This window comes from Nycticebus coucang, chromosome 2, assembly GCF_027406575.1.
Source record: "Nycticebus coucang isolate mNycCou1 chromosome 2, mNycCou1.pri, whole genome shotgun sequence".
NCBI classification, from domain to species: Eukaryota; Metazoa; Chordata; class Mammalia; order Primates; family Lorisidae; genus Nycticebus; species Nycticebus coucang.
Window position 1 is genome coordinate 61,120,726 of NC_069781.1, and position 22,006 is coordinate 61,142,731.

At 33.7% G+C, this 22,006-nt stretch overlaps 1 protein-coding gene across 6 annotated transcripts in view; it reads right to left on the minus strand.

Moving 5' to 3' along the window:
- Nucleotides 1–347: 347 nt before the first annotated feature.
- Nucleotides 348–22,006, minus strand: part of CNTLN (centlein) — a 379,922-nt gene continuing 358,263 nt past the window's right edge. For 5 of the 6 annotated variants that reach the window (XM_053572079.1, XM_053572076.1, XM_053572075.1 and 2 more), the window contains 3 exons: nt 18,983–19,168; nt 13,986–14,063; nt 348–2,664 (listed from right to left, as the gene is read on the minus strand). In XM_053572079.1, the coding sequence (XP_053428054.1) occupies nt 2,563–2,664; nt 13,986–14,063; nt 18,983–19,168 (366 nt within the window). In that variant the 3' untranslated portion in view covers nt 348–2,562. Of the gene's footprint in view, nt 2,665–4,002; nt 4,059–13,985; nt 14,064–18,982; nt 19,169–22,006 lie in introns of all 6 variants that reach the window. The other variant, XM_053572078.1, reaches the window with a different exon arrangement.

The window sequence follows — 22,006 nt, forward strand, 5'->3', positions numbered from 1 at the left end:
ACTGAACATGAATGATTGTAGTAACTTTATATGTAATAGCCCAAATCTAGTGTAATAGGGCTCTTCAGAGAAACAGAACTTTTAAAAATACATATGTATTTTATATATTTTAAAAGGTCTGTCTCAGTACAAAGCCCCAGATATAGTTGATGGGAATTGTGTTAATTCTGTATATCAATTTGGAGACAATGGACACTTTCATTGCATTGAATATCCCAATCCATGTTCACAGGATGTCTCATTTATTTATTCATCAGTGTTGTATAGCATTTAGTATACAAGTGCTGTACAAGTTTTGTCAGATTTTACATCCAAGTATTTCTTTTTATGAGAAGTCGTAAATTGTAGTTTTAATTTTGGATTGCACATATTTATTGCTAGTTTCCTAATGTTCAGAAAAACAATGTATGTGATTTTGTATCTTGAGATCTTGTTGAACTCATTAATTTTGATTTTTTTTCTTAAGAGATAACCTACTTTCTCCTATCTGTATGCCTTTTATTTCCTTTTCTTGTCTTAAGAGTGGTAAGAGTTGACATTCTTGCTTAGTTTCTGATCTTAGGGGGTAGTGTTCTGTCTCCATCATTAAGTACAGCATTAGCTGTAGGCTTTTAAAAGATATTCTTATTGAATTGAGGAAGTTCCTCCCTATTCTTAGTCTTCTTGGTTTTTTAAATAGAAATGAATGTTGAATTTTGTCAGATTTCTTTTCTACATCAAGTTTTAGAATCATGTGATTTTTTTCTATACCCTGTTAATATGCTGGCTTACACTGATCGATTTTTTTAATGTTGAACCAGCCTGCCACACTTTCTTTTTTTGTACTGTCTTTGGTTCTGGTATCAAGGTAATAGTCTGCAGTCTCATTTTTATCTTTGTAACAAATTTCTGCTGTGATGAGATATTACATTTTAAATTTTGTGATTTTTTTCTTACTATTGCTTTCCTGTGAGTTGGAAATACTGTGGGGAGTACTTACTCTGATGATGTTGCTATATGTTGCATTCTTTTAGCATAGGTATAGTGTCATTACATAATAAACACAATGCATTGCCATATAATTCAATAACAAAATAATCCATACTTCATTATGCCTTAAATGTGTGACATTTGATGGTCATTTCTGTCTTCTATTATTTTGCTATGAATCGCACTGATATTTTAAAAAATTATACCAAGGCAGTATGTGTGGCACCTGAAATGCTGTCAAGTAGTAACCATGCTGTTGTGATCTGTTATGTGCTAGGCAGTGGTGCAAAGTGCAAGAGCTCCGTAGTCTCCACAGTTAAACTCTACTATTACAATGTGAAAGCAACCATAAACAATGCATAAATGAGTAAGCATCACTGTGTTCTAATAAAACTTTATTGATGGACACCAAAATTTAGATTTTATGTAATATTCACATGCTAAAAAATATTATTATCTTCTTTTTAAAAATCATTTAATAATGTAAAAAGCATTCTTAGTTTGTAGGCCATACAAAGCAGGTGACAGGAGAGGTTTGGCCAATCTCCGCATTACTCCTATATTCGAAAGGGCGAGAAAGAGAAAATAGACAGGAAAATAAGTGAACAGATAGACAATTTTGTACTATAAGGAAATTAAACAGTAGTATGGTCAGAGAATATGGTCCTGAGGGTAAAGCAAAGGGGAACCTGAATGATGAGAAGGAGGCAGCCATGAGGAAAGCTGGGCATGGAGTATTCTCACAAGAGAGAATTCAAAGGGCAAATGTGGAAGGCAGGCATAAGTTTGGTGAATCAGAAGAACCAAAAAGGTATGGAAGGAACACAGCAAAGAGGTAAAATGAGGTGGGAATATTTAGGACTCTAAATAAGGATGACATCACTGTTAAAAATGGAATTTTAGTTCAAAATGGTAGGAGTTTTGTTAGATCTAGTCTGGGTTTGTGGTCTCTTGCTAATTCCTACAACCATGAAAAGTACAGTATTGTGAATTTAAAAGAGAGGGAAAAAATGTTTGGGTTTTTTTTTGCCAAATAGTTTAGAAAAATGCATTATCACCTATATAATCCAATATGTCAATGAGAACAGATATAACTGGATCACATGATTTATTCCGTTAAATGCTCATCCTTAAGTTATGATGCATTTCATATTTGCTTACAATATAAATGTGCTGCTCACTGGATCATGTATGCCCATTTATAGCAGTTTTATGTAAGAAGTCCACATTTTTTACAACACTTAAAACATTGTTCTTAGTTCACACTTTTTTTTTTATGCTCAAACTAAATTGTGTGTGCCAAGCTTGTTCCAGTTTCTTCTAATTCACTGGAAGGAAACTTATTTTTAAGTTTGCATTGATTTGTGGCAATATTTGTATTCAACAAACAAATGCTACACGATTTTGTCTTAAATGGCTATGCACTTAATTAGTTTTACTTATTCAGCAATTAGTTTCAGAGACTTCTTATTTTAGTATTGAACTTAACTATTGATAGCTGGAACAGAATACTGTATCAGGATTGCAATGCATATTTTTTCCAATCACACCACATAAAGAGTTTTCACATTTGAGATGTTCTCCGTTTTAATATCATCTAATATCTTTCATAATTGTGAAATATACTTCAACTAGTTGCTTTTTTTCATTTATTTTCTCCAGTACTGCTTCTAGTAAAGATGGGGCAAAAGGAAGCTGTAAGAAAAACATAAATAAAAATATTATTAAAACTCTATATATTTTCTTCAGTTCAAAAACATATACTATCATTAAGCCATTAGAACTCAGCTATCTGCAACTCTGCACCCATAATGGTACACTACTGGGTCTCTTTTCAACTGATCTTGCTGGTTCATGTGGGTAATTTTGTCTTTTCTAATAAAAATGATAAAAGAGCACAAGTAAAATGAAAAAAGATAAACGCCTTATTGAACAATTCATGGTTTACTGACCATGTTAATGATATAATCTGCAATACAAGCAACTAAGCCATTTATCTTCAATCAGCTGATCAATAGCAGGTTACAGTCATCTCTAGGGCGCACAGGCCCACAGAAGTAGTACTGTATGCTCATTACTCATAAAAGAATGAGAGAGAACTATCAATACACTTGTCTGTGTTAGAGCCGAACATCTCAAGAGTTGTAGGGTAAGAACTTCAGAGGAGAAAAATGACAAAAGTATACCCATTGATTAAGTTGTTATAGAAAAGTTGTTTGGCATATCAAAGTGTAATACACATGTTGCAAACTGCTGAGTTTATGAAATATAGAGTACATTTTTAAATTTCATAATTTATATAACTTTTCTAAAAAGTTTTATTGTTCTCTCTGCTTCACTGGGTTACCTGTAGAACTCCAACTCATATAAGACTGTTATGGGCCATGAGTAAATGTAAACCCAAAGTGTTTTACCCTAATTATTTTCCTTGGCCCTACCAACTTTCTTCATCCTTGTTCCCAGGTACCTGATTTCACATATGAGTTTTTTCTTAATTAAGACATTCATTAAGTCAATTTTGGACTTGTCCTTTTTTATCAACCAAGGAAAGACTACTTTTCTTTCCCTGAGTATATTAATGAGAATGCTTGTTATGCGTCCCCCTCACTAGAGGGAAGTAGCATCAGGCCCCTTTTTGCTGGGATGACCATTAACAGCATCACTGTTAGCACCTGACAAAGGCAGCCTAAAGTCCTCTGCATGGGTGCTCAGCTATGCCACCTAAGCTATTATAGGTGCATGCAAAATATATTATATAAGGATATGTATGTATATCCTACATATAATTAACTAAACTCATGAAAATGGTTCTTTCTTGAAGTTAGTGAAGAGAAAAAAGATTAGCTCTAGGTCATGAGTGAGAAATAGAGACTGAAGCTGTTAGGTGAAATGCCTCAGTCTTAAATAGCTTTCTAGTTTAAGTTCTCTCTTATCTTTAGAGCAATCTTCCCTCTACTTAAGGTAGTCTGAATCTGTGTCTGTTTCCCAGAAACAAAAACAAATTCCACACAATTTGTTTTACTAGAAACTTACCACTGAAGAAAGGATGAGGTACTCAAATGGCACATTTCTTCAGTTTTAAAATCCAGCTGAATGTAAGATATACACAATGACTCAAGAACAATTTTTCTGGGCGGAAAAACCCTACCACATTAAATATACATGATCATGGATATGTATATTTAATTTCAGAAATGTGAAAAACTGAAGAAAAATGCATCCTAGAATTAAGAAAAATGGGTATGTTCAAACTCTCTTCTGAAAGATAATGATACTAACAGAACATTCTTATTTTAACAAATTGGTCTTCTTGGATGTGGGGAAAAGTTACATTTGGAAAAACTTCCAGTGCTACAAATAAGATACTTTAAATCTTCAGTGCATTAATTATAGGTTTTAAATAAATATACAATAAAATAGACAAAATAACCGGGCAACTTTCTTTTATTTAAACTACGTCATGAAGTACCATATGCAATCCTATCAAAAAGGAACATAACATGAGAATAATTTCCCATTCCTTACCAATACAGCAAAAGCAAAAGTATTTAAAAGTTCATTTCTTAAATTTTTTCTTAGAAAATGTTTTTTTGATTAAATACATTTGGGAAACAAAACCAAACTTTTAAAAAGTTCCTTTATTTCAGGACTTCTGAAGATGTTAACAGGCACTGTGTTTTTGCAGGAGGGCAATGTAATATCCTATTTCTAAACTCGTTTATCGATGGTCTATTTATCATGTTGAACTAGTGGACCATGGAAAACACATTGGGAAGCATGCTGGTTATATAATTTCCTATGTAATAATGCTATAGACCTTTCACCAGGCCACAACGTATTAATATTAATCATCTGCAAATTTCATTTCAAGTTTAAATCTAAGCTTACTCTTATTTTCTTATGATCTGAACAATTTTTAGCATATCATATACTGTACATTCCCTTTAAAAAATCTACCTCAAAGAATTTCTCTTCCAGAAAGCCTCCAATGTGGAACAAGAGGTCCATTTACTAACTTATTACCAACAGTGCCCTTTATTCTCTTTCACTGGTTCCCAATGAAGCTAAAAGCCCTCAAATTAAACACAACTGTTCATTAATCCTATTTTATTGGACTGTAAGCTTCCTTTAAGCTTTGCGTAGAGGCTAACACATTGTAAATTTCAAAAAGCTGCCAGTCAACCCTTAACTCAAGATGTACAGTATGTGTGTATCTGCTGTCCTTTTTGTCTACAAATATTTCATTAAAATAATATTATTTGTCTGTATATAATTTTAGACAAAAGTTCACATCTTACAAGTTAGCTTGAAATTTTGAAAAATTATGTTAATTCAATTTTCTATTTCCCTTGTTAATAAGCCAATTGGTAATATTTTCCTCTAAACCTCAGATTTGCTGTTTATAACTATATTTGCTGTTTATAACTTATAAGTTATTGGTAACTATAAATCCAGCCTTCACAGAGGCCTTTCAAAAGTTATTTTTTAAATATATAAGGCTCAATCATACTTAGTGTGATTTTATAATAGAAAATCAATGTACTATTACAACAAAATTATTCATAATTTAAACAAATTTAGAGGAAGATTAAGGAAAAGTCAGGACTATAAAACATTTCATAAAATATATATTTTTTTAAATGAATAGAAACTTAAACTAGCAACTAGAAAACTTTAAGTAGATCTCCCTCCTACTTTGCAAATAGTTCCTGCTGTATGGAACAGACTCAGTATGCAAATAATTAATTCACTAACAGCTTTCATCTTAAAAATAGCCTTTTACCAATTTTATACTATTCACTCGGTTAGCAAACTTTCTTCATGGATTGTACAAACATAATTTTCTCCTTAGTCCACAATGTGATTTTCAAATTAACTGCCTATTTGGTTAATTCAGAGTTATTATTTATATCACATTAATTCTTAAATGTCATAAATTACAGCTAACCTGAAGGCTAGATGTAACATAATGTAATCTTCAGTGATTTAAGACAGCTTCAACATCTTACAGTGCCACCCAGACATCAATTCTCTGCATACTGCTCTAGATTGGTTAACTAAGACCAAAACTGTTATTAATTTATGACATACCCTGAAAAGGACTTTGAAAATTTACATAATCTGCTTATTTGTTTGCCATATTTGTAAAGTCCAAAATGTTTTAAAAGTACTAAGATCAGGAGACCAGTACCTTCTACTAGTTTGATGTCCTGCTTAAATGCAAGTTTGTTTCATATAAGCAGTTTAGTCAAATTATCTCTATACACATTCTGGAGGGAGTTAAGCCTTCTCTTGAAATCCCTAATACAGAAAGGCACAAGTGCCCTTTTACTAAAAGGATTTTGTAGTTGGATTGAATTAGTAATGGGACTGGCCAACAACAAAGATCTTCTCTCATTCACCCTTATCTAATACACTTGAAACAACAAACCCAACAACTATGCTGTGTGGGCTTCATCTCGGTTGGCATGTGCCAGGGATTACAAAACCTAGAGAGCCTGAATGATTTCTTTCTCTCTGACAAAAAAGAAGAGACACTCCTAATGATGTCAGCACAGAATTACACAATCTTGAACTCTTCAGCTTGAGGGGAAAAATGGATATGTGGAGAATTGATACTGAATGAGATTTCTTGGTATAGAAATTTAACTGGGACAGCTAAACAACTAGAGCTCTGCTTGGTCTATATGAAATCTTATGGCAGGTTTTCTGGCTGTACTTGTTGCAAAAAGTGATTTCCATTACTGGAGGGATTTTCCTGATTTCATACAGATTTTTAGCTTCTCTTACATGTAAGCATCCACAGATGTTTTTTAGCCTTTAGGGAACAAGTGTGCTACTATAAAAATCTTAAATTTATCACTCACGCTTACAAATTGTGGCTTCCTTTAGAGATGCTTCTGTATAAAGATGAGATATAAATGATAACTGCAGATGCCTGAGATCTAACCTTGAAAAATAGCAAAGCCTAACATTCAGAACTGAAAAAATATATAAATAGCATACACTTCAGCCCTAACTGGAATATGCTGAAGGTAATATAAAATTGAAAATTTTTGTGTTGAAAGAAAAAAATTAAAATAAGGGTAACTTTAAATATAAAAAATAAAATTAACACTTTGTAATTTTTATTGTCTTTGAAGACTATTACCAAAGAGATACTGCTTTTAAAATAAAATTTGACTTTTATCTAGCTTGAGTCATATAGAAAGTAAAGAATAAAAAATTATATGTATTATATCCTCTTTTAAAAAAGGATCTGATTTAGTGAGACTTTAGGAAGAAATGCCAATCTAGTTCAGCATTATAAAATTTAGTATAGATACTTATGGATTTATTTATATACACACATGCTTATGTACATACATACATATACACAAACACACAAGCATATACACATATCTAGATAATACTCTCTATTATCTTATACTTAAAAGACTGAACTTTTAAAAATACCCACAAATGTCATTAAAAGGAAGAATTTATTTGTAATTTAAATTTGGTACTGAATTTTAAGTTCCCTAAATTTTTATATTTTTTGCAACACATCCTAAAAGATTAGATAAATCTTTTAGAGTTCTGAAAACTGACATCAACAATTTTGTAGCTGCTGTTTTCAAACTCTGATAAAGGCTATAATTTGTTTTCCCTTTAACTGTGAATGCTGCTCCAGAAGTTATCAGACAGAATTGAGAATAAAGAGGTGAAAGAATATGCTATTTTAATTTATTCTTTTGCCTCAAGGAGTGCTTCCATAACACTTAAGATAAATGGAATGATTTATCTTATTTATACAGTCTATGGGATAGGGATGACCCTTGGTAGGACATTTTAGAATTTAGTAAAATAAACTGCCAGCAAGTTATTTGTGGACATAGTAAGTTATGTAAGATAGAAGAGAAATGCGAGCTGTAGTCTTGCCTTCAAATCCAGCAGTATCTCCAGGCCTGTGATTAGGCTTCTTGTCTGGTTCCTGAGTGAAACTATAATTCTGTCTTGACAACTTACCTAGATAGGGCTAATGCCTAGGCACTAGGTCCTTGTCACCTGGCAGTGGTATCCCCTCTCTCATTTCTCACCCTCTAAAGTCATTTTTACCTAACTAATAAGCGGTATTCTCATAGATCAGAGACTACTGCTATGCCTTCGCCTTAAAGACAATGCCTGTACAATGACAGCAGCCCAGAAAGGACCTCAATTCCCTAAGCCCCCAGACATCAGTTTGGACTCTGTGACCTTTACAGACATTGACTCACACGAAGCCTGATACATGCCTGCTTTATCACACCTCCCCTAACCCCTTGCAAGATCTTTTTGAGGTCCTAGTTGTGTTCTAGGCAAAGCCCCTACATATATTATTACAAATAATGCTTCTTAATCCCGGTATTCAGTCTATCATTACATAGCTGACTTTCCTCTCAAATGCCAGGAACTGGCATATATATTTCAAGGGTATATGGCCATTCCCTATATGCTGTCTCAGGACTAGATGAGATATACACACCAGACAGAACCTTTCAGAGTTTATGTCTGCTGTAAAAAGAAAGACTCTCTCTTTATGTAGACGTTAAATAAATTATCTGGGGCTCACAATGACTAGGTTTGAATATCAATATCAACATCACATGGATGTGAACTCTGAATTCAGGAAAACAAAGGGCTTAATTGACACAAAAAGTATTTAGCAGGCAGACACTTGTAATAAACAGAATATTTGCATTCTCCCAAAATTCATATGTTGAAATTCTAAACCCCAGGGTGATGGTGTTAAGAGGTGGGGCCTTTGGGAGGTAATGAGGTCATCAGGTGGAACCCTCACGAATGGGATTAATGCCCTTACAAGAAGAGCTGAGATCACTGGCACCCTCGCACATGTTCTCTCTCTCTCTCTGCTATGTGAGAATACAAGAAGACCACCATCTCCAATCCAGGAAGAATGCCCTCACCAAGCACTAGATCTGCCCGCACCTAACCTCAGACTTCCCGCACTCCAGACCTATGAGAAATTAAGGTTTTTTGTTTAAGCTACCCAGTCTGTGGTTTTCTGTTATGGCAGCCTGAAATGACTGAAATAAGCCTTAATAATTAAAGGTAGGAAAAAATAAAGGCACTGGGAAATATCCAAAAGAGAGTTGAATTAGTCAGTCTTTTTTAAATTACTGTTACTAAGTGTTGATTTATATATAATTTACCCCAGAATCTAGGTGACTGTGGATAATGGATTATACATAATCTTTGAGAGTATTCAACACCTAGGGGTATATGTGTTAAGAATATGTTGTTAGGTGATTTCATCATTATACAAACATCATAGATGATATGTAAACAAACCTAGATGGTATAGATTACTACAAACCTAGGCCATATTGTGCCTGAGCTACAAACCTGTACAGCATGTTACTGTACTGAACAGGCACCTGGAACACAATGTTAAGTATGTGTGTATCTAAGCATGAAAAGGTACAGCAAACATACAGTGTAAAAGATGATGATATCCCTGCATAGGGCACTTAGCCTGAAGGACTAGAAGTTGCTCTGGATGAATCAGTGAGGTGAGTAAATGTGAAGACCTAAGTCATTACTGTACACTACAGTGGACTTTTAAATTTTCCTTCTTCAGTAATAAATTAACCTTAGTTTACTACAGCTTTTTTACTTTATAAATTTTAAATTTGTTTTAACTTTTTGCATCTTTTATAACACCTTTAAATACAAGTATATTGGTCTGCTGTCTGAAGACCAGGGCAAAATCTAGTTCTTAATCAAGATGAAAACTGTTCTTGCTGATATCCCTTGGATATTAAGAAAAACAGACCGTGGGTGACACAGGCTGGGCTTCATGGTGCAAGACTAGGGGTGATTTCATTCTACACTGGTCTTCTGGATAATCATACTTCCAGGGCACAATGTACTGACTTTTTGCTTTCCCATAACACATTACAGGAGATAAAAGACTACTCAATGTTCTCCTGAGGAACTTTTCTATCCAGAGGACAGAATTGATAGACAGAACCTATCCAGAAGATAGTAACTAACAAAACTGAGCCACACTAGATTTGGCTATACTAATTTGGTTCCTGTATTAATAAGGGGTTCCCAATGTTTTGGAAATAAGGAGATAAGATTGCCCTCTGTAAATTAAATCGATTAAATCACAATGGAAAGGAATATTACTGTGTCCCCCATACTTTGACTATAAATCCTACTTTATATATTTTTTAAAAATGTATTTTATGTTATAGGCACAATATAAATTTTATTATTTTAAGTCTATTATACAGTGGCATTAATTCCTCACCACCATCTATCTCTAGAGTGTTTTCATCTTCCTAAACTGAAACTCTGTACTTCTAAAACAATAAACCCCTATTCCCCTCCTCCCATTGCCCTCTAGCAATTTCTAGTCTACTTTTAACCTCTGTGAATTTGACTACTCTAGGAACTATATGGAAGCACAATCACACAGCATTTGTCCTTTTGTAAAGGGCTAATTTCACTTTGCTTAATGTCTCTGTAAGAGTTTGAAATATATTCTTAAATGGTTATATTTCACTGACAAAAGCCAGACAAAAGGCTGGGATAAATGGATGAAAAATCACGAATCTCTCAATAATGTTAATTTCAGGGAATTATATTGATTGTTAGCCTACTAAATGTTCTATGGCTTCAATCATTATTTAACTTCCTCCTACCAAATCTACTTTACCTCTCTTGTCCACTAAAACACTTACAGGTATCATTATCTTTCTTATCGTGCAGGATATTTAACTCACTCATCTTTGGTTTCTGCTTTCTAACCTCTTCACCTTATCTCAAGACTGCTATCTATTCAATCACTACAACAAGGAGCACCACCTATCTTTGGCCCTTCAGAAATTCGATATCCAGGGCACATCCAGATGCCTCACTTAGACTACTTTCTTGCTCCTAGTGTCTTCTCTCCCTAAACCATCCTACATGCTGATCTCATGCATTTATCTGAAGCACGATTCTAATTATGCCCCTGTGTTGCTTAAAAGTTTTTAAAATTTGGTCCCAAAGTACTTTTCTATTTTTTTTTTCCCACTCCCTAAACTACAGAAAACTAATTTTTGTGGTTTTTCCCATCCCACCACAATCATTAATTTGCCGTTGGTCTCTTCCATAAATTCTAAGTTTTAAAATATGTATTAATATGAAAAGAAAGATTAATATAAGTTCACAGAAATTTCTATGCTATGTCACAGAAATGAAAGTAGATCTTGGATTTTTTTCAATGTGTTTCTTATTACTAGATATCTATGGAGACAAAGGTGAGATGCAGATAAATGTTAAATACCTAAAATTATCAATTGCATCAGAACTATTTGATGTACTGATGTACATTTGCATTCTATATGGAAGATATGTAAGTTAAAATTTGAAATCTTTTAGTTCTCATGCCCTTCTAGTTAACAGTAGCAGTTGGTATTATACTATTGACACAAAGCAGAACTGCCTTTTTGTGGTAAATATTTTATCAATATAAAATTTTACCAAATTAATGCTGAAAAACATTTTTTTTAACAGAAAATAATTCTGTGGTCCACTCAAACAAAAGACAAAATCATAGGGTCAGATTCATCCCTATATTCTTGCAATTCTATCATATATATAATACCCAATACAGACATAGGACCTATGTGTAAAAGGAAAGTTTTTCTATAATTTTATTTTCAAAATATTTTAACAATAAAATAAATGTTGAGTTAATTAGTATATTTTAGAAAATGTGCTCTGCTATTTCACAACTTAAAGATCATGTAAGCTCATATACAAGGAGCTATAGGCTATAAACTAAACAAAATTTATGAATGAACGTATTTACACTTTTCCCACACAATCCTGTAAGCATAACTCAAACTGTTAAAAACACTGATGGGTAAAGAAAACCTTTTCCAAAATTCAGGACAAATATAATTGCTGGGATTGAGGGAGAAGAAAAGTAGGCTAAAAAAAGGAGACGTTTTTTCCTTTATAGATTTTTCTCTTGGGCATAATTACAAAGTGACATTCAAGTGCAACCAATGAAGTCCATATTTTTTCTCTCACAAAATTCAAAGACATCAGCAAAACCACCTATGTCAGTAATAAAAATAAAAAGTCGTTGACTTTTTAAATGTTATCGTACTGTCACAGTGGAATAAAATTAGCTTGAAAAATGATCTAAAGGCACACGATGCAGTTCATTACATACAACAGCAACAGCAGCGGTTTCCCAGTGTTCATAAAGGCTGCTCCATTAAATTTACCTCCAGTCAATAATTAGGAGTCCACAAATAAACCTGGGCAATTAAATCAATACTGCCTGGCAATTATATTCCAGAGTCCAGGCTCAGTGGCACAAAAAGGCACTATATCAAACTGCAGTATTAAGCAGTCTGATGCCATTTTCAATAGGATTTTTTTACATTAACTGGACAGAATAAGCATACACTCAGATAATGTAGAATGTGTGTATGTAACTCTAAAGGAGTTAGCAAAAAAAAACAACCAGGTCCAGTGTCAGTATAGCTTTAGTAATATTTAATAAAGTTTTATACATATGGATTATTTTTATGATCATAGTGATGATAAAATTTCCAATTAAAAGAAATGTAGGTCATATTTATAAGGGGAACATTTAAAAATTCATTTAAAAGTTTATTTTTATCATTTTCAAGCTGAAAATGGAAAAAAAAACTTACAGCAGTCATTATCAAACTCCTTAATGTGCCAGGCTCTGAGCTGGGTTCTAAGCTTACAATGTAATTAAGAAATGACCTCTTTTCTCAAAAGTAAGTCATCACATCTACATTTATACAACATTAATCAAAAGATTGCCAATCACTTTATATTATTATTCTAGATGATGTTTCAAAAATATACAAAACTGATACTAAGAAAACTTATGGTTTAAATATTATTTCCTTATTCTTGACTATACCTAAAGCATAGAAATTGCTATTTGTTAATAAAAATGTAAAATAATTGCATTTAATATCAGCTTCTGTTTTTAATTTTTACACAGAAACATACACAATGACTTTCCCAAATCACACAACAGTATTATTTTTGGATTTTGACAAACATGTTTTAGCTTTTATTTATTCCAAGTCATTTTTAAAATAAGCAATTAGATTAAGCATAAATAGCTATAATGAAAAAGTTTTAGAATACATTGCATGTTGTCAGTGATGTCAAAACAAAAGCTGGCGATAACTAGAAAAGCAGGGCTCTCACCTGCCAATAAACTGCCCTTGATCACTTACAAGAGGGGCACATCCCAGCAGACTATATGTGTATTAAAAAACTACTTGAAAGGGAAGAAAAAGTATCACACAGGTCACAGCAGCAGTCTCAATAGACCCCTCAGGGATTTCAACTCGTCTTGGCCTTGTCATCCTCTATGCAGCTTTCCACTCGGCCCAGAAAACGTCGATAGGAAAATGTTTGAGGGGCCTCTGGTGGAAATTTTTTCATTCTTTCTGCATTGACAGGATGCCAAATCAATATTTACTTCCCACTAACAAGCTGCTCGAGGTCTCAGTAGAAAATATTGTAGAGAATGCGGGAAGACACAGTAATAAACAGCTGTCTGGCTGTGAGGAAAACATGAATTGACTGGAAACAGGTCCATAGTAAAAGGTCACTGAAACCCATGAACTCCTCAGGTGTCCATATCAACTACTAACTTTAAAGACACCTAATAAAGAACCTCTCTTCCTAAGAGGCATGAGAGAATGGATCCTTTTCAGCCTAGCAAGTACAGAGGTTGACTCGATAATTTAATTAATGCATTTGGTAAGGCCCATGTTGGCTCTTTCCCAAGGCATTTGTTTCATTTGCTAAATTCAAAAGTACAAATAGAGGGTTAACTTTCCTGTCTACCTACTGGAATACTTCTGTACCTAACAGAAGTAAATAATGGGTAAATATCTGTAAAAAGTTAGACATCTAGTAACAATGTAGGGTTTGGAATTCTTAGTTTTAATACATGAAGCAGAAAAATGAAATACCTGTCCTTCAAGAAGTCTCTGAATGTGTAGCAGCCATTCCTTATCATTTTCAGCATCTGTCTTTGTCTTTTCAATTTCCTAGAGAAATAAAACAAAAACATTTGTTCTAACTGCATTTATACTAACTTGATCATACTATCAGATATTGAATAAATCTAGAGAAACAGCAGTAGGCTTAGATTCAAGGAAGATAAGCCTATCTCCTCAAAGTACAAATATTTAAAGTCATGCTCTTTAGTATTTTAACTTCTAAAGATTTACATATGTGTGGCAGATAAAGCGATATTTCCACATTTCACAGTAATTTAGGAATATTTTATTTCTGCCATTGCAGTAGACTCAAGGGAAGGACTGTGAAAGGGGTGAAAGTGATTACAATAAAGTGAAAAATCAGATGGAACTGTGTAAGAGAATCATTTACAAGTGATGCTAGTAAGGTAACATAAAACCTTTTACCCAATAATCTCACTTCAACAGACAACTAAGGGGTAAATGTTGTAATTACAAACAAAATAGAAAATGGCATGATATTTAAATGCTTGTTGATTTAAAATACCCAATAATCTATTGATAAGCAAAAGACACTCCAACAAAGTGCTGTAAGTCACTAAGTATTTCAACCCAACAATTATCAAGATATAATATTTCAGAAATTATAAGATATTCATATGTGTAGTTGATGATTCACTGAAAGTTGAAATTCAGTTTATGAAAATAGGGACCTTTTATCAAATTAACATTTGTTGAAATTTACTGTGTACCAGATGTCATGCTAGACACTTCAGATGGGCTATCAGTTTTTGACACGAATTTAATAGAGTGCAATGTACTTTAAAGAGCATAAATCAGGTGGTCTCGGCTCTGCTTGGGCAAGGCACTCAACTCTTTTGACCTCTGAAAGACACAGGCATCAGTCTAAATAAGCTCTGGTTTCTAATTAAATCCAGTAAATATATCAAGGTGTTCTGATCCTTCTCATAACAGTATGTTTGTACTTCTTTTTCTTCTAGGAAAGGCTTCATTTAAGATCGTGTAAAATGCATATTGCAGTGCTGTGTACTCTGTCTTCAAAGTGCATCTGCCCAGAGGCAGAGGTGACATTTCTTCACAGAAATCCCCCATCTAGACCCTTTTCTAATTCTTATCCTCAAAGGGGATACATTTTCTCATTTACTCATTCAAATAGAATGCTTTTCTCTAATTTGTTAGCCTTGAGAAGGCATCTTTTTAGATTCCCAACAAAGACGCATGCCTCTGTTACAGAGTATGTACACAGTGTACACACAAACATACGCACATGTATAAAAGCACATTCATGACAGATTCTGCTAAATTTGTCCTAAGCAACACTAGAGGCCTTACCCTTAAGTTTTTATTATGTTTCTTATAATCAGAACATTGTAATTAAATGTATACAAGAGGCATTCTTAACCAGAGGCATTCTTTGGCAACCCCTACCAGAGGTACCATCATCTCCTGTGTGTTACGTTTGATAATGATCTTATACTTCAAAGGTTCAGTATTTGGTAGAAAGGAACAGACATTGTGGCACAGCTGTTGAAAATAGGAAACTGATAATTCACTCTTATTTACTCATAGGATGAAAATAATCCTTGCAGAATTCCTTTAACCCCTTTTCTAAGAATTCTTGGTAGTTTAAAAACCTTTGCAAATTGTACATTTGCTCTACTTCAGGAGAACTTTCAGAAGCAGACTGTGGGTGGTAGCTGGAGGATGATCTTATATGGTTAAATCTATAATTTTATTTATTCATTGAGTAAATATTTATGGGAAAGCTATTAGTCCCATCATCTCTTTCTTCCTTCTTTTTTTTTTTTTTTTAACCTTCTTTTTTTTTTTTATTGTTGGGGATTCATTGAGGGTACAATAAGCCAGGTTACTCTGATTGCAATTGTTAGGTAAAGTCCCTCTTGCAATCATGTCTTGCCCCCATAAAGTGTGACACACACCAAGGCCCCATCCCCGTCCCTCTTTCTGCTTCCCCCCTTAATTGTCATTAATTGTCATTAATTGTCCTCATATCAAAATTGAGTACATAGGATTCATGCTTCTCCATTCTTGTGATGCTTTACTAAGAATAATGTCTTCCACTTCCATCCAGGTTAATAAGAAGGATGTAAAGTCTCCATTTTTGCCGCACCCTCTGCACCAAGCCGCAGCGAGGTGGCGCTGTCCGCGTTGTAAAACGACGGAAAGGAGGTCTGTGCTCCCCGGAGCGAAGCCCCCAGCACCCCCAGTGTGCGCAGCGACAGAGATGTTGCCCAGCATGCTGTTTTTTATCGCATTAACCTAAGGGTATGGCTTTCTGTTACAGTGTACGTGTATGTTAAGCTGAATGTCTGTTTGTCCTGATAAGTAAGCAATAAGTCTTGTCAGTATGAACACAATGGTTTACTGATTCAGAAACAGCACAAGAAGTATGACTGTGCCAGACTCAGTGGCTCCAAGTAAGCCTGCACAAAAGCAAGTCCCCACCATAAACGCCAGTGGGCTAAGACAATGCAGGCACAGCAAACAAGATGTTCCAACACGACATGCACCATCACCACCCACAGTAAAACTTTCCTTAAAAAAATCTTACTTCACTACATTTCTAATCAATCAAATCACAATAGAATAAGCACATATGATTAATAATAAGCACATAATAAAAGTATATATAACCAACATTAACTTAAAATTTATATATCTAATAAGAGCCTTAAAACAAATTATGCCTTTACTATTACTTAAACACAAATGTAAAGAATTACACTATACTAACATTCCTCAGATAAGAGGAAGCAAGAGGAAGCAAGAGGAAGCAAATAGTTTTCGCTGATAACCACTAACCTTTGTTCTCCTTAAGGGCAGGATATTGAAAAATAGTAATGGATAACTACCCACGTTTACAAACTTAAAATATAACTTGTAAAGGTCAGCAAGTTGTAAAAATACTTTGTGTAACCTGTAATGCTTTGTGTAAATTGTATAAAAACCGTACTTAAAACTCAGTAAAGTACAGCTGCATACTTCACCAAGTGCTGTGTGCCAGACTGTCATTCCTGCGTCGACCTTTCAACCAACCTGACTCCGTTTCCCTGCTTTCCCTCGGACTGAAGCCCACCGACAGGGTGGTCCGCGGCACATTTTTTTTAATGGCTGAATAGTATTCCATGGTGTACATATACCACAGCTTGTTAATCCATTCTTGGGTTGGTGGGCATTTAGGCTGTTTCCACATTTTGGCGATTGTAAATTGAGCTGCAATAAACAGTCTAGTACAAGTGTCCTTATGATAAAAGGATTTTTTTCCTTCTGGGTAGATGCCCAGTAATGGGATTGCAGGATCAAATGGGAGGTCTAGGTTGAGTGCTTTGAGGTTTCTCCAGACTTCCTTCCAAAAAGGTTGTACTAGTTTGCAGTCCCACCAGCAGTGTAAAAGTGTTCCCTTCTCTCCACATCCACGCCAGCATCTGCAGTTTTGAGATTTTGTGATGTGGGCCGTTCTCACTGGGGTTAAGGCAGTTCTTAGTAACAAAAATAAAGCTGGGGGCATCAGCATACCAGATTTTAGTCTGTACTACAAAGCCATAGTGCTCAAGACAGCATGGTACTGGCACAAAAACAGAGACATAGACACTTGGAATCAAATTGAAAACCAAGAAATGAAACTAACATCTTACAACCACCTAATCTTCGATAAACCAAACAAGAACATACCTTGGAGGAAAGACTCCCTATTCAATAAATGGTGTTGGGAGAACTGGATGTCTACATGTAAAAGACTGAAACTGGATCCACACCTTTCCCCACTCACAAAAATTGATTCAAGATGGATAAAGGACTTAAATTTAAGGCATGAAACAATAAAAATCCTCCAAGAAAGCATAGGAAAAACACTGGAAGATATTGGCCTGGGGAAAGACTTCATGAAGAAGACTGCCATGGCAATTGCAACAACAACAAAAATAAACAAATGGGACTTCATTAAACTGAAAAGCTTCTGTACAGCTAAGGAGACAATAACCAAAGCAAAGAGACAACCTACACAATGGGAAAGGATATTTTCATATTTTCAATCAGACAAAAGCTTGATAACTAGGATCTATAGAGAACTCAAATTAATCCACATGAAAAAAGCCAACAATCCCATATATCAATGGGCAAGAGACATGAATAGAACCTTCTCTAAAGATGACAGACGAATGGCTAACAAACACATGAAAAAATGTTCATCATCTCTATATATTAGAGAAATGCAAATCAAAACAACCCTGAGATATCATCTTTCTTCCTTCTAAAAACTCCAATATCTATGAATTAAAGTTTAGAGGCATGGCAAGACAGGATTGAGCTCCCTCTGCAGGTTTCACAGAGGACTGCACAGGATAATATCCTGCTGTTTAGGATGTTGTAGGTCTGTAGTTCCCTCTGCAGAAGGTGCTGAAATGCCACTAAACACTCTTACCTACATGGATATAAATTCACTAAGGAATATTTTACCTAATTAAAGGCAATAAATATATTTTTCAACAATTTTTTTACAAAAAAATATATTGATCACCAATAATTTTGAATTCAGTCAAGAAAGCCTATAGATTTACTACTTTTAAAAAACCTCACAAGGAGGAAAAATCCTCAAATCAATGATGACTCAGCTTAACTAAATCTATTCCAGTTGATTAATTACAAATACTGGCTTATAAGATATAAAATATGATTAAATCAAAGAAAATGGAGACCCAAATAACAAACAAGTAATTTCGGAGGTTATATGAACTAGATTATTTCTATACTACACAGTTGCATTACACTAAAGGCTTTTCAAGTTGGTTAATACTCAACATATATCTCTCATTTGCATTTTAACAATCTTATCTTTATTAACATTATCTTAAAGAATTTCAATTCTAAGAAGCATAAAACACATAAAAATGGTATTTAAATTCAATGTATAATAAACGCATTATTAATAAAGATTTAAACGATCTTACCACTTCATCTTCTGTGTCCATTATTTCTTCTAGATCTGACTGTGAAATGTTCAGAATAGAAGCTGCCAAGGTTTGAGCTTTATGGGTTGAGGTTTTACAAGCATCTCTGTTTTTTTTCATTTTTTTGAGTTCTTTGATTCGTCGCCTTACTACATAAACATCACTTTGTAACTCTTTTACCAAAGCCTGCAACATATTGGAAAGAACATGGGCTCATATGAAAGTCATAATGAAGACAAAGCACTCATAATGTAAAAATGCGATAATACTAGCAAATCACTTTTTATTTGGATTATTCTGATTTTATTTACTTTGGAATATAATAAATTACTCTTCACCTATTGCCAGTATACAATAAAAGTTCTCTTAAATGCTTGCTACATTAACTAAAGCTCTCCAATCAATCTCTCTTTCAGACATACCAATGATCTTTTAATCATACCAGAACACAACTACTCCTACTAGTTGACCTGATGCCAAGAGCCAATTCTATTTATTCCTAAACGTGTATATATCCCAGTTGTATCATCATTGGTTATATAATTCATTTATTACATAACCAAAGAAAGATAACTGTAGGAACAGTTGTTTCTGCTTTATTAAAACTGGGCTAGAAATGCTTTGGAAGGACCTGAGATGGACAAGTTGGCTAAAGGTACACCTAAATTGTGTGTAGCAAGACAACAATGAGGGATTGAAAAAAAATTATTAAAAATCTGGGACTGCTTCACAATTCTTTGTGTTCCCTTCTTTGAGAAATCAATAAATACGAACCCATACCACACCTGCATATATATAAGAAAAAGGTATCCCTTATCCTGGATGGAAAGAGTTCTGTGCCTCAGTGCCAGGCTTTGTGAGTTGAGAGCAGGTTAGATGTTTGCACTGTTTTCCATCTTTAGCTTCAACAAGCAATGTTGTAGTAAATACTGGTGCTCTTGTACCAACTGTACATCTCAAAGATCTATTTCTAGATGTGAAACTGATGGACCAAAGAGTATGTATAGTTTTGACAGCTCTTATTTAATTCTATCCCTGCTCCCCCTTCAACACAGCACCAACTGTTTCTCCACACCAGTAGCAAAAGACCAATTTGGCATTTCAGTGTAGTTTGTTTTTTTCAACTATATATTCTTTTATTTTTAATTATTATGGGTACTTAATGTCTCATGTACTTTATACAGTACATGTGATGTTTTGATATAGGGATACAATATGTATTAATCAAATTTGGGTAAATGGGGCAACCATAGCCTTAGGCATTTATCATTTGTATTATCCAGTTCCATTCTTTTAGTTATTTTAAAATATTCCTTAACTTATTGTTGATTATATTTCTTTGTGTAATCATATATTGTTCATTCTAATTATCTAACTACATTTTTGTACCCCACTTTATCGTCCCTTTCTGCTACTCCTTCCCACTCTCTGGTAACCATCATTTTACTCTCTATCTTCTTGGGACCATTTTTAAAAATTTATTTAGCTCCCACATATGATTCACTATACTTTAAAATTTTACTTCTCTTATCATAAACAAAATTGAGCAGCGGCCTTAAAAAATAATTATATTTCCTTTGTCATTTTTTATTTATTTACAAAAGTTCTTTATATATAAGGGAAATGATATTTTTATATAGGTCAATTTTTCATAATTTATTATTTTTATTCTGACATTAATAATGGTGCTTTATGCTAAAGAAAAATATTTTTAATTTTTTATATGCTTAAATTGATCAATCTTTTCCTCTCTCACTTTTGAATTTAGTGGGATACTTTAAAAAGCATTCTCCACAATGAGGCATATATACTTTCAAACCATGATTTTTCTGCTATTATTAATTTATTTTTCAGTTATAAATATTTTATACATTTGTAATTACTTAGGAAATTATTACAAAAAATCATGCTTAGCAAATAGCCCATCTTTTCCCTACTTATTTCATAAACTTTAATGTCCATGTCTGGAGTTTCTATTTCTGGAAATTATTTTTGGATTATAGCTTCTAATTTATTTGTTATTTTCCATTAGTTTTGCTCTTCTCCAATTACATGTATGCTGAATCTTTGTCAACTTTTTAACTTTATAAATCCTTTTTCCCTCAATATGCATTACTAAAATAAAGCATAATTAGAATAAATATATTTATTTATTTAGTCTTAGTTTTTAGTTTAATGAATTTTTACAGCTGTATGTCTAAGCGAGGGGTCTTCAAACTTTTTAAATAGGGGGGTCAGTTCACTGTCCCTCTGACCATTGGAGGGCCAGACTATAGTTTAAAAAAAAAACTATGAACAAATTCCTATGCACATTGCACATATCTTATTTTGAAGTAAAAAAACAATACGGGAACAAATACAATCACACCGCCGCATGTGGCCTGCAGGCCATAGTTTGAGGACCCCTGGCAGAAAGGCTTCATAATTCAGAAATTTTCCTGATGCTTCTTTTTAGTCAATTCCTCCCATATTGAGATATCTACTTTTCTGATTTATATCATCTTAATTTTTCCTATTCTAGAATGCCATATAAATGGAATATACTATGTACTTTTTCATGTCTGATGTATTTTACTTAACATGGTGTTTTTAAGATTGATCTATATTGCTGTATGTATCTTGACGTTTGTTATTTGTCTTTTGTGACTTATTGTAGGGGTATAATTTAATGCAATAAGGTCGACACATGAAAGTGTACAATCTGATCAGCTTTAACACACACACAACCATGAAAACATTTTTGGTGATAACTTTATTTTCTTTTACATCCTTTGCCTCATCTGCAAGCATGCTTTCATCTGTTCCTACTAGATCACCATCTTTTCCTTAATTCCTTACATTTATTTCCACCTTGCATGGAACTTCTTAGAAAATTAGTTCATTCATATTTTTAATTCATAGTAAATTACTTTCATCTGCTCTGCAGGAAATTTCTTTTCCTGCCATTTACTATTCCTGTTTCTTTCCTCTATTCGCATTCTGAGTATTTGTACAGATACTGTGCTGCTTCCTTTTTCAGGACTT